Source organism: Pteropus medius, unplaced genomic scaffold, assembly GCF_902729225.1.
Source record: "Pteropus medius unplaced genomic scaffold, Ma_sr-lr_union100, whole genome shotgun sequence".
Taxonomy (NCBI): domain Eukaryota; kingdom Metazoa; phylum Chordata; class Mammalia; order Chiroptera; family Pteropodidae; genus Pteropus; species Pteropus medius.
In genome coordinates this window covers 5,683,124-5,699,638 of record NW_024348242.1, presented here as the reverse complement: position 1 = coordinate 5,699,638, position 16,515 = coordinate 5,683,124, and the positions used below count along the sequence as shown (strand labels likewise).

At 37.0% G+C, this 16,515-nt stretch overlaps 1 protein-coding gene across 1 annotated transcript in view; it reads left to right on the top strand.

Annotated features, from left to right (window-relative positions):
- Positions 1 to 16,515, top strand: part of PPTC7 (protein phosphatase targeting COQ7) — a 34,699-nt gene that overhangs the window by 14,275 nt on the left and 3,909 nt on the right. The window contains exons 2-5 of the mRNA XM_039879424.1: positions 5,145 to 5,324; positions 10,272 to 10,470; positions 13,691 to 13,814; positions 15,403 to 15,532. Coding sequence (XP_039735358.1) covers positions 5,145 to 5,324; positions 10,272 to 10,470; positions 13,691 to 13,814; positions 15,403 to 15,532 — 633 coding nt within the window. The remainder of the gene's footprint in view (positions 1 to 5,144; positions 5,325 to 10,271; positions 10,471 to 13,690; positions 13,815 to 15,402; positions 15,533 to 16,515) is intronic.

Here is a 16,515-nt window from a genome sequence, read left to right as displayed (position 1 = left end):
GATCACTGTAGTAGGAAAGATTTAAGAATGGCAACCTCATACTGATCGCTGATAATGGGAGACAGTGCTGGACAACATCAGGCTGATGTTGGCTTAATTCAAAGTGTTTTTTAAGGAGAGCCTTTGCAACTACACAGGTGGCCATGTACAGTTGGAAAGGTAGGATTTTTAAGCTTCTGTAATTTCAGCTTACTTACCAAACCTTTTTCCTTGAACTTCTGGCTTAGAATGAAGCTATTAAGTAAAATTCAGAGTTTAATAAAAAACTAAGTGATTTTTTTTTTTAAAGTACAGCAAAATTTTGTTTTTATATAGTTATAACTATGGCAAAGAAAAAAATAATTAGAAAAATGAAAGTTGGCAGTTTAAGAATTTTCTTGTCATCTATAATTTTAAAAAATAATTTAAAAACCATTTAAAAATGTTCTTCACATAAAAAGATATATTTAAATGATGGGAGACACACTGGAGTTCTCTCTTAACTTTGCTTTAGAAAAACAGTCTGGAAAACTTAAAATAGTATATAAAAATCAAATATTTTCTAGTTGATTATTTCCTACTTTATAAAACTGACATTTTCACATAAATGGTACAACTAAAGGAATATTCTTTGCCCTATTGTCTCCTCTCAGCCTTTTGCTCAGCTATTTCAGATATGTAACCATTATCTTAACCTAATAATGGTTTTAATTGGATTTTGGGTCAAAGGAAACACTTAAGCTAGACATTGTGCTGACAGACTGTTATTAATGGAGACATAAGATGATTACAATGAATTAAAGGAACTAGCTTCTATATTCAGTGCTAACTCTATCTTGGCATTCAAAGCCTTTCCAGTTATTAACTCAGGCCACCCTGTGAGCTGCACCTCCTCTTCACCTCTAAAGAAATATTCTGACAAACTGGATTACTTGTCTTTTCCTTAAACTTAATCAGTTATCATATCCATGATTATAATTTGATTCCTAGAGTTAGTAGCGGTTCACAAAGGTGCTATTTGGCCAGGAATACTCATTCCTAAGATAAGATCTCTCCTTAACTCCTTGAACTTATTACTCTCTCTAATCTCCCTGAACATCTCATCCAATTTTGATCTTTGTCAAAATCTGGCTCTTATTGCCTTTCCAACTGCAGACTGATAATTCCTGACTTCATACAGAACATTTTCTCAAAAAAGCCCTGCTGCCACCTGAAACTCAGCATACTGGAGACAGAAGGCATTTCCACCCTCTTCTCAACTGGGAATCATCTAATCAATACTCATTCCTGAAATTTAGAAGCCTATTGATATAAAACCTATTGATAATAGAGCCCAGGTGTCTTTCTGTATTTATTCCTTTGTATTTCCAGTGATTGTCTGTTTACCTTTCTTAATACCTCTAACCTAAAATCTTGCAGCTGACTCCTGACTGCTTAACCTCCCAACTCTTTCTCTCCACTCACTGCTGTCAGGATAATTTTTCTAAATTTAGATTGAATTATATCACTTCCATCCAGAAACCTTGTTGACTTTTTTTTTATTGTCCATAGCAGTGCTGCCCAGTAGAAACATACTGTAAACTACATATTTAATCTTAAATTTTCTAGTAGCTACACTTAAAAAAGTAAAATTAAACATGCCATAAGTTTCAATTAGTATACTTAACCCAATATATCTAAACTATTTAAACATGTTCAGTATAAAATTATTACTAAGATATTTTACCTTTTTTTTGGTACTATATTTTTGGAATCCAGAGTGTATTTTACATTTAACAGCCCATCTCAGTCCAAACTAACCACAGTTCGAATTCAATAGTCGCATATGGCTAGTGGCTTCCATGTTGAACAGCGCAGGTCTATAGCATAAAGCTTAAGGTTCTTGGTCGGTAATTCTGGGCCTTCCAGAACTGCAGTTCCTGCCTGCCTACTTCAACTTCTCTCCACTCACCCAAGCTCCAGCTACACTAATGTGTCTGCTATTCTTTTCCTTTCATTACTCTCTCCTGTCTCTCGAAATCTAATTTACCTTCTAGGACCTAATCTGAATACCACTTCCTTAGTGAAGGCTTGCCCCATTCTCAAAGTGCCCCCAAAGCATTAACCACGTGCTTTTGACCCTTCTCAGCAGTATTTATGGGAGCCATTTGTCTAGTTCCTATGTGAGTGAGTAGTCTAGCTGCCCACTAGAAGGTGAACTTTTCAGAGGCAGGACTTATCTTCCTCAGCCCTCTGTTACCTGCTGTTCTCTTTGGCCTCCATTTGCTCGTAGGGATATTCTTAACGTTTGCCGCTTGATATCTTTGGTATCTTAAGTAATCTCTCCTTTAACAGTTTTTTTTCCTTTACCTCTAAATGAAATATCCCTCTACTTCCTCTTATAACTGGATTAATTCCACTATTTAAAAGGTGTTCTCTATTTTTGTAGATTAAAGCTTTTGCCTGTGCAAGAGAGGAAGTATTCATTTACTTGAAGAAATAACTGCCTGATATGAATTAAACTAGGTTTCAAATGTACATTTGGTAGATTATTCTGGTTTTAGCCTGATTCTAATCCCAAATACAACTCTTCATATTATATAACTTGTTCTTTGTAAGTAACTAAGGCTTTTTTTCACAGTTTTATTGAAAAGTTTTTATATGCTTTTTAAATCTCTTTTTCCCCTAAAGAAATTGAGCCAGTGGAGTTTCGTCTGAGGTCTTTTTCCCATATAAAAGCAAACAGGTGCCTGAAGGTTGCACTCTATTCTGGGAGAAATCTGATTAATGTTGAAGGGCTATGTCAGGTCAGACTCTAACCTGCTGACAGATTATTTAGTGAGTGCCAGGATCAGCTCTCAACATTATCTCAGATTTTAGTGGTTTTCTTGTAAAGGGCATTTGTAGATGAAACCAGTTTGTTTTGATCAGAGACTGGTTAAGAAGAAATTATTTCCTCGAGCAGGCAGTAATTTGAAAAGAATGAATGATTCATCAGATCGAGTTGCAAGGATTATAATTGCATTCTGTGTTTTAACACAAGTCATTGCATTTTAAATCATGGTAAAATCTTACCTCCAGTAAAATAAGAATTCCTCAAAAGAAGTTCCTATTAAGTAAATTATCTTAAATTCTTTTAAGAATTTCCAGATATCCTCATGACTGCTTGAAAAACACAGGGAAAAAACGATACTTCTTCCTGGTAGGACAGACCTCAGTCATCCTCAGTACTTCTCTTTCTCCCTCCACAACTGCCTCCTGCTCCCATCCAGTTCACCTATAAGGCCTTTTGTGTCACTGGAGCCCAAATCCCTGCACTCTGACTGCACTGCCACCGTCACGGCTGAGCTGAGACAGACTCCGGACTCATCCTTTCTCCACAGCAGACAAAGATCTTTTTTCTTTTTTATTATTATCATTATTACTTAAACTTTGTATAATGGAACATTTCAAATATATATCAAAGTAGAGAGATAAGTGTACCTCTTTCCACTTCAATTATTCATTCATGGCCAATCGTATTTCATCTACTCCTCTGTCACTTCTCCCCCCCCACCCCCATGCCTGTTATTTTGAAACAAATCCCAGATATCCTATCTAATCAGCTAACACGGAATTGCGCTCTAAAGTGAAATTTTGCTTATTGGTTGGTCACAGAATGTGGAGAAAGTTGCTGCCCCAATAGTGATAATTTTTTTTGTCACCCTCTTTACTGTCTTCCAGTTCTTTTCCTCTTATATTTTCAGGATGTGTTTTATTTCTGAATGCCATCATCAGAAAAATAGTTTCATGTATCTGTTTCACATTAAGCCAGTTTTTCAGGGATGCACTTATAGGCACTCTCCTATTTTTGTACCAAATAATGTTTAAAATGTCTGTGAAAGTTGAATGTACAAAAGATGTAAATGTGTATGTGGGAAGGATGTTTCATGCTCAGAAAGCCTTAAAAATTATAAAATTCTTAATACTTTTATTATAAAATCAATACACGTTCCTTATAAAATAAAATTCAGACAGTACAGAACAGTATGAAGTAAAAAGCCAAACTCTCCAATTTATTCACTGGTTGCTTTTAGTTCCTTATTTCCAAAGCAACTACTATTAATATTTCTTATAGATCCTTCCAGAAAGACATATGTGGTCTTTAAAAACCTTAATAATGTACATATCTGACATTTTTTTTTCCTCTTTGTAGACAGAAATTGATGTTAATGTTGAACAACTAGCTTGGTGTTTTGTAAAGGGGTTGAATAGGAGACGGTATGATGTTGACTTTGATGTCTTATTGACTTTCTTGAACACTGGTTTCCTCTTGATAAAGGAGTCTTAGAACTCAACAACACCTCTGTGGACCCATGGAAATTTCTATACTAGTGCTGTCCAAGAGAAACATGATGTGAGCCATACATGTTATTTTAAACTTCCTAATATTCACATTAATTAAAAATAAGAAACAGGTAAAATTAATTTTAATGTATTGAGCACATTATATCCAAAATATTTTAACATGTAATAAATATATAAAAATTAATATTTTACCTTTTTTTATACCAATTTTTCAAAATCCAGTGTGTATTTTATACTTAGAGCACATCTCAGTTTGAATCAGCCTTACTTCAAGGGCTCAGTAGCCACATGTGGTAGTAGTGGCTGTTGTATCGGAAAGCATAGCCCTCCTTGTACAGGATAGTGGTTGTCTATGAGGGAAGAGGAAAGGGAATGGGATGTATTCTAAATTTTGTTCTTTATTTTACAGTTACTAATACTTGAAGTTAAAAGTTTGCTGCTTTTAGTATTCTCAATAATTGCTGGCCCTGGCTTAGTTGTCATCTCTAGCATCAGCACTTTTTTTTAAAAGGATCATTTTTCATTTTTATAAAATACAATAAAGATTAATAACACAAATATTCTATACAAAGACAATAATCTACTAAAATTTAACTATTGGCTGGTAGGCAATGCCACCCTGTGGTAGCTCACATGTTTATTCATCAATATGAAAGATCAAATTCTAAGAGAATATGGCTTAGGAGTATTAGTATAGAACATATTAAACTTGAGCACTTTTTATTCTAAATTTCAGAGTAAATATGTGTACTAGTATGTAGTAAAATTAACTGTCAAGAAGAGAGGAATTCCTGAGAAGTTGGTAAAAACATCCTTCAAATGTAAATTTTTTTTTTTAGGAGTTGCAGATGGTGTAGGAGGATGGAGAGACTATGGAGTTGATCCGTCTCAGTTCTCAGGGACTTTAATGCGGACATGTGAACGATTGGTAAAAGAAGGACGGTTTGTCCCGAGTAATCCCATTGGAATCCTCACCACAAGCTACTGTGAGTTGCTGCAAAATAAAGTACCTTTGCTTGGTAAGTAGATATCCTATGTGTTTTCCTCTCTAAAGAAGCCCAGGAGATAGTTGACAACAAAACCAAGAAAATCACTTACCTCCCTAGCTTTTTTTTTCCTGAGGCTCTTCCTATTAGACAGAGTATGATAGAGAAGCTGTGGGCTAACCAAAATACTACTGCTTGGAGGAACTGTAAATAGGTACAGCCACTGTGGAAACAATTTGGAATTACAAAATGAATTAAACATGAGCAGATAGCATGCCCCAGCAGTTCTGCTTCTAGGCCTATACTTATCTGTGTATCAAGAGTAGTTACAAGAATGTTCATAGTAGCATTGTTTGCAGAAAACTGGGAGCTAGAACCTAAAAGTTGCTATTGTAGAAAAATGCATTTTGAAAAGAAATTATTTAAAGCTTCATGTAATAGCTGCATGTTGAAGGAAAAGAGGATATTGCAGAATACCACTTAAGTCTAGTTCCATATATTTCAAGTTCAGAAAAAGAAAAAAAGTAAAACCCTATTGTTTAGGGATTCTAAAATATGATAAAAGAAGAAAGAAAAGCAAATGGTTGTATAATTCCAGATAGTGATTCTTTTCCATTCCAAGGGAGGAAGAAAGGAATGGGGTCTGGCAAGTAAAATTCAGCTGATTACCTGTGGGGGCTTCAGATTGCAGATAGGCACTCCAGACTACTAGCAGTTAGCTGATGAACTAGTAAAACAGCATGGCACAAAATAGCTCCCTATTAATCTTTTATTAGAAAATGTACAAATACCTAGTGTTTATCTGGTTTCCTGGGAACTTACTCAACAACTTACCCAGCCTTCTAAGCAGACTTTCAGAAAAGATATTAAGTTTTTGCTAATTGCCAGAATCTTTCTGGTTACTAGAAGGCCTCCCTCCCAGTCACCATCCACATTTAAAATCGGTCTCTGTTCAGTGTTACTGGAGAGCTCCACATTGTAGAATTTTGCCTTCAATTTAAACTCTTTGTAAGAAGGGGTTCTTTTCATCACTCTCCGTCTTCTATCTTCTCCGTGCTGTAATTAATCAGCTTGTTTTCTTTTTAACTAAAGAGAAATCTTGTCTCGAGGTTTCAATACACCATTTTGTCTTAATCTGCTATTTTGGACATGCAGTCTGAAGCTTGCCCGGCACAGTGAAACATCCTAGATTGTAACACCACTGTCAACTTGCCATATGACTTTGGGCAAACCACTTAACCTCTGACCCCCTTGCTGCACATGTTTAATGGAGAGACTTTTTTGTGAAAAGGAATGACTTAAAGCTTCATGCAGTTCTGAGAAACTTGTTGAGGGAAAAGAGGACATTGCAGAAAAAGATCCAATAGTCTAACATCTAACAGAACCTGTAGACATGTAGATTCCAGGGCCCTGACTCCTGCATGTTCCCATGAATCTTCTGCTAACACTCCCCGTGCTTTTACTGCGACTTGGAATAACCAGTTACAGAACAGCAACTATCTTGATTTTGCACTTTGAAAGCTTTCTTTTTGCTGTTTCTTCCTTATCCCTACCTCCCTTCCTAATTATCCTCATGTAACTCAGAGATCTTAATAAAATAAATTTAAGGACATATTAAAAGTTGTTTTACATTGAAAATTATAATTTTTTCTCCTAAATGATATATTGAAATAATCCTTCTTACCATGTTTGACATGTATATACTTCTCTCTCACCTAATCTACATATCACAAAAGTATAACTAAATAAGCATATTTTGGCAGGCATCTGCTGAGTTTTATTGAACCTCAGATAATTTCAAATAATGATAATTTTACAAAATAAAGTAATCCTTTTTTTTAAATCCAGCAGTTGCTAAAAAGCCTATAACACTTTCAGTATAAAGAGCAAACTAACAGCAGTAACCACTTATTTCTTGAGAATTTTTAGCTGCCTTTAGATGTGGTTTGGCATCATAGGCTAATTGTTGACATGTATTTCCCCAGAAACTCTTAAGTGGATTTAGAGCTTATAAAGCCAACACATCTTAAGAATTTGAAGAGCCCTAATAAGGTTATTTATTTCTGTTTGCTACACAAAAAGCTTAGTAGTAGCTTACAAAATTAAGGGGCTAGGTGATAAAAATATTTCCATTTTAGCATGAGGGATTTGCTTGGGTGCCTGTATGAACTAGTCAGTCATCCGAACATCCAGTGCTGTTCTCAGTTTACCTCTTTTCTTCTTTGCCTGCTTGTTCCTCTCCAAACACCTAAGAATGATGAGGTCTTCTCCCGGTATTAGACTATAGTAATTTGAAGAGGCAGAGGACTATACATTCTAAGCCCAGATGGTTCTATAAGGCTAGGCTTGCCTTTGTTGGTTCTGCTTTGCATATTAAAGTTTGTGTTCTAAGTCAGCGGGTTACTGCCACAAGAGTAACCCTGGGTTTGTCACTGAGTAATAATGAATTAACAGGAATCCTTACTGCAGCAAAAATTTCAAGGCTGTGTTACTCATCTGTCATCTTTCATTTTTGGATTAATCCCATCAGCTTTCAAATCTTTTGTGTGATGATCCTATTAATGATAAATGATTGGAATTTCTGTGCATTGAGTTAGGAAGGAAAGGTAATTGTTGATCTTAGCTCTAAGATTAACTGTGGAATAGGTTATCTGACAGAACTTCCAGTTAGTTACAGTACCTGTGTTTTTCTTTGATGTTTAATGGATAGGGACTAGATAGATAGCTTAACATTAGTGTCAGGTTAGTACCCATGAACACACTGTAAATAACAAGGAAATGGCATTTCTTAACATTACAGTAAGATAAATCCTTAAGAGTTTTTAAGTATTAAGTTATATATTTTTAAACACTTAGAGAAAATAACAAAAATTAAATTACCCATAATCCCACTAAGAAAACTACTACTGTTTTAGTGGTTATACTCCCTGATATTTTTCTATGTATGTTTGTGCATAGAATAATGAATTGAATTTGTTGTGTGCTTACAAACAGCCCCATGAGGAAGGCTGGAAGGTACTTTTATTCACCATTTTGTTAGGAAGAAACAGGTCTAGAGAGAATAAGTGACTTGCCGACAGTCACAGAGCTAGAAAATGATGGAGCACTGGGATTTAGCACAGCTAGTTCCACAGCCTGTTTATTTTGTTTCATTTTGCTTTTTAACTGTCATTGTAACAGTTGAGCCTTTGCCTACTATCGCTTTTTTAAAAAATTTTAATAAATTTCACTTTTTGACATACAGTTAAGTTTGGTATTACTTTTTTTTTTAAAGAAATTTTAATACTAACTTATAATCTACTTATTTCACTTATCTTTCCTTTTCAAATCTATTTCTCTAACACAATTTTAATGACTATCAAAAAGCTAACTCTTCTATATTTGTTCTGGTGATGACCAGAGGGGAGGGGGATTGGGAGGTTGGGAGAAAGGAGTGAAGAGTAAAGAAGTACAAATTAGTAGTTGATAGATGGTCACGGGGTTGGGGAGCATGGCATAGGGAATACAGTCAGCAGTAGTGCAATGGCTAGGCGGAGAGCCTAAGGAGAGAAAGAGCGATTAGGGGAATCGTTTTATAACTGTATAAATGTCTAACCACTGTACTATGTAATTGAAACTAATAATAAAATAAAAAAATTTTAAAAAGGTAACCCTTATGTGTTATAAGTGTTTGCCATGATTTAATTAATGTTATCCTCACAAACTACTTTGTAAGGTAGTTAATATTATTCCTATTTTTATAGATGTGGAAACTGAGGCACAGAGAGGTTAAGTAATTTGCCCAGGTCACACAGTAGGTGACAGGGCCAGTGTTCAGACGCAGGCAGGCTGACAACAGAGTATTATGTGAACGTGTATAGCCTGCCATTGTATGGATGTACTGTAATTTATTTAACCAATTCCTTAATTTTAGATGTTGAGTTTGTTTCCAGTTCTTCCTGATCTTAAACAATGTTTTTTGTACTTAAGTTTTATTTGCATCTCTAATTATTTTCTTAGAATAAATTCTCACCAGTGGAATTGCTAGGATATGCACATTTTCCAGGGCTGTATTGCCCTTTAGAAAGGTTGTTTAGTTTTACTCTCTCATCACCATGGAATGAGAGTGACCATGTTTGCTACACTCTTGACAACACCATGCATTATCTTCTTTTGATTTTTGTTAAGCTAATAGGCAAAGTGGTTAGTAGTGCAGTGATCATTCATATTTCTTGGCGAACTGCTTATTTTTCTATTTTGCCATTTTTCTGTACATACAGGTTAAAATTTTAGTAGTCGAAAGTGATCTTACTAGTGTACTAACAGCCTTTCACTTCAGAGAAGGGCATTCAGACTGTGTGCTGCAAAGGTTACATGGAAGCTTTTTGCTCTCTGCTTGGAACTTCTTGCTCTCTTCTTGGAATGTGGTCTCTTCCATCTGAACACACAAAGCTACCTGGGAAAACTGGTCTTGTTACTATATAGTGAGTCAGTCTCCGATATCATGACCTCAACATGTGAAAATCTGGTTAAAATTTGTTGTATGTGCCTTGTCTTAAATGTTAGTGAATTTTGTGGAGAAGGCTTCTTACTAGTGACTAATGAGAAATGTCAGGAAAACGTAACATTCTCATTCTGACATTTAAGTATTAAAACTTTATATCTCAACAAGATGCTTTTGAGCATTTGGCATAGATTAATAGCACTATTGAAACAATAATGTGGTTAAATACCAGCCATTTTTATTGTTTATCTCTGCAAGTGGAAGAATTCTGATCATCAGCGGCCTCCTTACTATATATAACCTAAATCCCTTTTTCTTTCCCCACCATTTGTACCCTGATCATGTTACTATTGACATTTCTCGGAGATATGGAACATAGCTAAGAAAGGTCCTTTTTAAGCAAAGGAGGTTCAAATTGTGGCATGTTGCTCTTTGGGATAATATGATCAAAATGTGTATAGTAAAAGAAAATAAATGGAGGTCATTTTTGTTTCTAGGTAGCAGTACTGCCTGCATCGTGGTGCTGGACAGAACTAGCCACCGCTTGCACACAGCAAACCTGGGTGATTCAGGCTTTCTGGTTGTCAGGGGTGGTGAAGTTGTGCACCGATCAGATGAGCAGCAGCATTACTTCAACACTCCATTCCAGCTCTCAATTGCACCACCCGAAGCGGAGGGAGTCGTCTTGAGTGACAGGTAATCTCTCCTCTCTGCCATTAAGAGTGAGCAGGACATGGCTCACCCATAGGTTCCCTACCAGCCCCATTAACTGCAGTGAGAATAAGGCACATTGAGAATGTTCTCACCAGGGGAGCCTTTTAGTTTCACTTCGAAAGATATTTTGCTTGAACTTGATACTACAGCCAAGTTGAATTCTGATAAATGCCCAATAATTTGACAAGACTGTGAAAATACTATTTCAGGCTTAACAGAATATTCGTTTTTCATACCAAGAGCGCATGGTACATATGGTTGTACTTATTAAATTTTGCAAGAGAAATTAGTCATTTTTTTATGTATGTCATTGCCTGTACAAGATTTTGCATACATTGCTAGGGAAGCGTGCAAACAGACATCTGCTTTTATATCAGAATGAACTTCCTAATTTTCAGGGCTTCCTATTACATTCATCAGGTAGAACTTGCAGTCCTTATAGAACATGTCAGAGCCAAATTAACTTGCAGGAAATGGAATCGTCAAAAGTGGTCTTGGATATGTTCTATGATAATGCTATTGAAGTGTTTGTCTCTTTTTCTTCTGACATCTTCTCTCAGTTCATTTTTAAATTGTCAAGAGAACTTTCTAAGACCATCGATACTTTTTTGAATCAACTTTTACAGTTTATCTTTTCTAAGGTTAGGGTACAGAGTAAGACTAAGTCTAAGATTTCACTGCCTATAACAACCTTATAGGACCTGACATAAACATTTTTGGTGATTTATAAATGTTGATAAATGGATAATGAAGCTTTTGTAAAAATAGAAGCATTCTAGCATTCTAGTAAGTGCCTGTTGTCTCTGCTTAATTGCTCTTATGAAGCCAGATCTTAAATCCTAAGATTAAATGATTATTACTGCCATCTTTTAAACTGGAATGAGCATATTATATAATTAGGTATTCAGTATTGCCCATTTAAGTCTATTGTTGACTCCTAGAGAGAGAGAAGCATTTTTAACTTTCAGATTAAGGCAGATTACCATAATTGGAAGAATATTTGATTATAGGCCCTTCTTCAGTTGGCTGTAATGCGCATTAATATTAGCCATATCAGAGTGTTGAGAGTTGAGGAACCCCAAGGCCTTGGTAGATACTAAGCCTAGCTAACGGTTTTTGAAGATCAGTGTTTTAATTTTTTTTTGATTCCTCTTATTTTGGCTTCTGAGTGCTAGAGCAGCCCTGCCGTGTCTCAGATGCTATCTTCGGTACAGTCTGGTTAGGGCAGCGCTTGGCCTGGCCTGCCAGCAAGGTGGAGGTTGCTTCCCCTGGAGCCCAGAGACAGTTTGCTAGCATGTGATTTCAGCTCGAGTTTCAGTGCAGTCAAAAGTTTCCAGCAGCACAGTATGTTCAATCTAAATGGGCACAGTCGCAGCTGGCAGAACACCAAGCTCACGGGTGGGAGTGTTGGAGAGGAGGACAAACTGTCCAGTGGTAGTCAGTCTCTCAGGCGGAATAGCAAAGAGCACTCACTCTGGGGAGTGAACCACGGCATGAAACAGCTTCAGTGCCGGCCTGCTCGTCAATCTCAACTTCTAGAATCTGACCAGCTTCCAAAGACCAAGCAAACGTGAAGTGTCTCGTATTGTTTCTTTTATTCTTCCACAGAAGAAATCAACCTGATTTCCACCAGTTTTACACTGTCTTTTTCCCCTGCTGTATGTTATCTCCTTTAATTATTAGTCCATCTTATCTATAAAATATTATTTTAACCTGATAGATTTTTCTTTAGTAGCTGTTTTTACAAAATATTTATTGTAAAAATGTATAAGTGAAAGTTAGTTTGTTCCTTGCCAAAGCTCATCACAGAACTTTTAGACGTCCCACTTCTTTCCTCGGTCAAGAGAAGGGGAACCAGCAATTTTCTCAATGCATTTTGTGTAAGTCCCTAGCAGGCATGGGAGGGCTGTGTGTTTATATGTTTTCTCTTCACAAATTTTATAACATGTCACTTACACAGATTTTAGGGTTTTTCTGTCAAGCTCAGGGTGCTTTGGTTCTGGCCTCTCCCTTCCTGGTCATTGTGTAAATTTTTTCCTGGTTCTTTTTCCCTAATTACAGGTTAAGACAGATCTCACCTTTCCTCCCTTTTGAGGCCTAGAAGCAGTGACTCGCCTCTGGAAGTGGCTTAGAACCATCCTCTGAGGTGGAGGGGAGCATTAACTCTTTCAATATATGATGTTTTCTCTTCTCCCCACCTAGGATTTTCCCCCATTCTTAGGTGTGCTTTCCTCGGGTGTCAGAGGAAGAAAATCTTCTGTCTTTTTAAAAGTTTTATACGAAAAGATGGAGTGAGAAACCTACCTCCTATCCCTGTCCCCAGCCACACATGCTCTCCTCAGAGGCAGCCACTGTTACCTGTTTCTTTGGATCTTTTCAGATTTATTCTCTGCATATAGAAGCATTTATATTTGTGGATCTCCCATGTGCGCATACAAACATACAAATCTGTACCTTCCTGTCTTCATTAACAATATATTACAGAGTTGTTCCCCCCCATTTTGTTTCTCCATTCATTTATTCATTCAACAGATATTTATTGAAGACTTCCTATGTGCCAGGCACACTAATAAATAAATACCTATGCATGATGAGCACTTGGTAAGGCCTGGGAGACACACAGTCCTTACTATGCCAGAGTATTGCTTATTAACACTAACATAATATTATCAGTAATATACTAGTAATTACTAGTACTAAGAAATGCCATTGCAGGTATTTCCCATGAATGAATTCTTACAGGATTTGCATGCTCTCCGCTATAGTGCTTAGTTATTCCACTATAATACAGCCTCTGGAGAGCCAGATTCAAGCCTGCAAGGAAATTGATGGGTGGAAAATGAGTAAGAGAGGATGGAATGTGGCTCTAAAGAATTAGGAAATATTCGTTTCCACTAGGATTTTAGAGGCATGTTAGTATCTGACTCAGAGAAGAACCCTCCCTCTAATTAGTCACCACATGTGACTAATTATCAAACTATTTTACTTGAAAGTTTCAGTTAAGCTTTTGAAATATATCAGAGTTTTTAATTTTTTTCCAGGTTAGGAATTTCAGAATGACTAGTTTTTATTATTAACTCTGTTATTTTAAATTAGATTTTCTTAAGGCCTCATTACATTGTAACGTAGAGCCTGTTGGAAATTTTGAATGGTATTTCTAAAGATCTCTCTTAACTTTGCCCCTATCATGTCGTTGTCACAGCCCAGATGCTGCAGATAGCACATCTTTTGATGTCCAGTTAGGAGACATTATCCTGACGGCAACAGATGGACTCTTTGACAACATGCCTGATTATATGATCCTTCAGGAACTAAAAAAGTTAAAGGTAATTAACTCAGAGGTTGGCCCTTGGAAACAGTGGCCCTCTCTGGGCAGCTGAGTTTTCTTGTTTCAATTGCATTATCTCTTTGTGGTTTTAGAAGGTACTATTTTGTGAATATAGTAAAGTAATAATAGTTCTAATCTTTTAAGCAATTGTAAATGGAAATGTTCACAATTGGAGAACTTGAGGGGAAAAGAGGCTTATCATCCAAGCCTTTAGTGGAATGGTAAAGGTAGGAAAAGTCCAGATGAGGAAATTTCTTGTTTGTATTTTTTATTATATTTTAATGGTATTTAATAGTATTGGCTCCTAGTTGTCCTTTTCTTCTTTTATTCACATAACAAACCCGGCAGGGTTTGAGGCTGGAAAGATAGGAAGTCGTCCCACCAGAGCCAGCCATGGCAGCAGGCTGGGCAGCAGGCAGCTAGGGGCCTTGGTGTGATCTGAGCTGTCACCAGTAAGAACACAGTTCACACTTGACCCATACAGAAAATGGAGGAAGTGAAAATCAGTCTTTCCTTATTCTCCTGGCTTTGTAAAAATATTAACTCTGGGAAAAGTTAGTCTCGTGTCATGTTTTTACTACTAACCAGTGTAACTTTGAGTAAGTTTCTAAACTTTTTAAAAAATATTTTCCTCACCTATAAAAATGGGGGTACAAAAGATCCTGTTTTATAGGGTTGTGGTGAGGGTTAACTAAGACCCTGTATATGAAATCCTTAGCACCAGGCCTCTGTGGGTTTCAGTCAAGGCCAGGTACTTACATGTATTAGCATGGTGACAGAGTGGTAGCCGGAAATGACACATTCACTGGCCTCAGGAGCTTATATTCTAATTGAGGAAGGCAGATAATACAAAGAAAGAATATGATATAATGTTGGTAAATAAGAAGAAAAATAAAGCAGGGTAAAGGGATAGAGAATAGGGAGAGCTGCTGTTTTAGAAAGATTGGTCAGGGAAGGCCTCTCGAGGTAACATTGAAGCACAGGCCTGTTACTATTTATGTTGAAACTATTCCAAATCATAGAATGTTAGAGCTAAAATAGACCTATTTCCCATCCCCATTTTACAGATGAAGTTGAAGCAGCAAAGGTAAGGGTTTGCCTCAAAATTACACAGCTAGGCAGGACTCTTTCATCATGATATAAAATTATAAAGGTATTTTCAGTAGGGTAACTGGCAGCTTTTACTTAGAGAGTAAACTCTGGTTGTCCCAGGGGTGCATTTGTAAGCAAGGAAACTGTTGAGGTCCTAAAGTACCATCAAAATTCACCTTTTCAATTTCATCTTATTTTAGAAAAAATACCTTAAGAGTTTCAGATGGGGCAGGGGGGAAGCAAAAGTGAAAATCCAAACTTCAGAGCTGACAGCAAAAGACTTTCTGATTGACAACTCATGCAGGCTGCCTGTTGGTCTCATTGGTTTTAGTCATGGTGTAATGTTTGATGTCTCTAACTGGAATAAAACTTAAGTGGTGGGAACTATGGTTAGACAAATGTTACTGTCTTAAAAAGCAATATTTGTAAGAAGTTTCCTTGAATACAGAAACCATGTAAGGCATGATGGTAAAAATAACTCTCCTTCATCTTAGAATTCAAATTATGAGAGTATACAACAGACAGCAAGAAGCATTGCTGAACAAGCTCATGAGCTGGCCTATGACCCAAATTATATGTCACCTTTCGCACAGTTTGCATGTGACAACGGATTGAATGTGAGAGGTAAGCACTCTTTAGCACTACTTGGGGACATAGTAATTTGGGAACATTCTGGGCTATGGGATGAGGTAAACTAGAACACTGGGTGAGACTGTTGAGGTGTCCTCTCCAAGCTGTGACCCTGTGGCTTTGAGCAAGGTCAGCTGGCCTTAACACAGGAAGGGCAAGTGTCTGTCATCATGCCTTCCCCACAGAGGATGCCCTTCAGAACTGGACTTCATTGGCCACAGAGGCAGGCGGAACCTGAAGCCCTTTGCTGTCGTCACTGCACTGCTTGGACCTGAGCCCAAAAGGCCACCGAGCTCTGCCTGAACATTCCCAGCAGTTTAACGTTCTGCCCCTTCGTGGGCCTGACATTTCGCTGCTTCCTTCCTCTGGCTTTGTGGGACCGTTGACAGTATTTGCCTGCCAAATTGCCACAGCAGGTTTTGAAGAAGGAAGCTATGTCCTTGCTTGAAGAGTCCTTCTCCTGAGTGATATATAACTTCAGAAGCAGGCCAGTACCTCAGTCTTAGTGCTGGGGGACAAGTTGGTGTTTAGCATATCAGGACTAGTAGAGCCGATCAGTTTCTTGCTGATATAATATTAGGACGTGTAAAGCATTTCCCTCTAGGAAATATTAAAATAGGAAAAAGCACATGCCATAGCTGTTTGGCAGTTTGGAGTACAAGACTATTCCTAGCTTCAAAATAGTGGATATGTTTTTCCAAATTAGGATTATGGGTAGACGCATATAACTTTCTCATCAGGCAGTATTTATCTTAACCAGATTTTGTCGTTACTGTAATTGCTATAAACAGAGGGTGTGGTGGCCATTTTAACAGTGTTCTTGTCGTAAAGAAGCAGGGAAGATTTTTTTTTTAAGCTTCAATTAAATTACACATAATTTCTTATGTTTTTTATCTCTCTTTTATCAAAAAAAATTTTTTTTTTCTCTACTGGAGTATATTGACAAACCAGACCTGCCTGAATTTCAAGCATTTGTC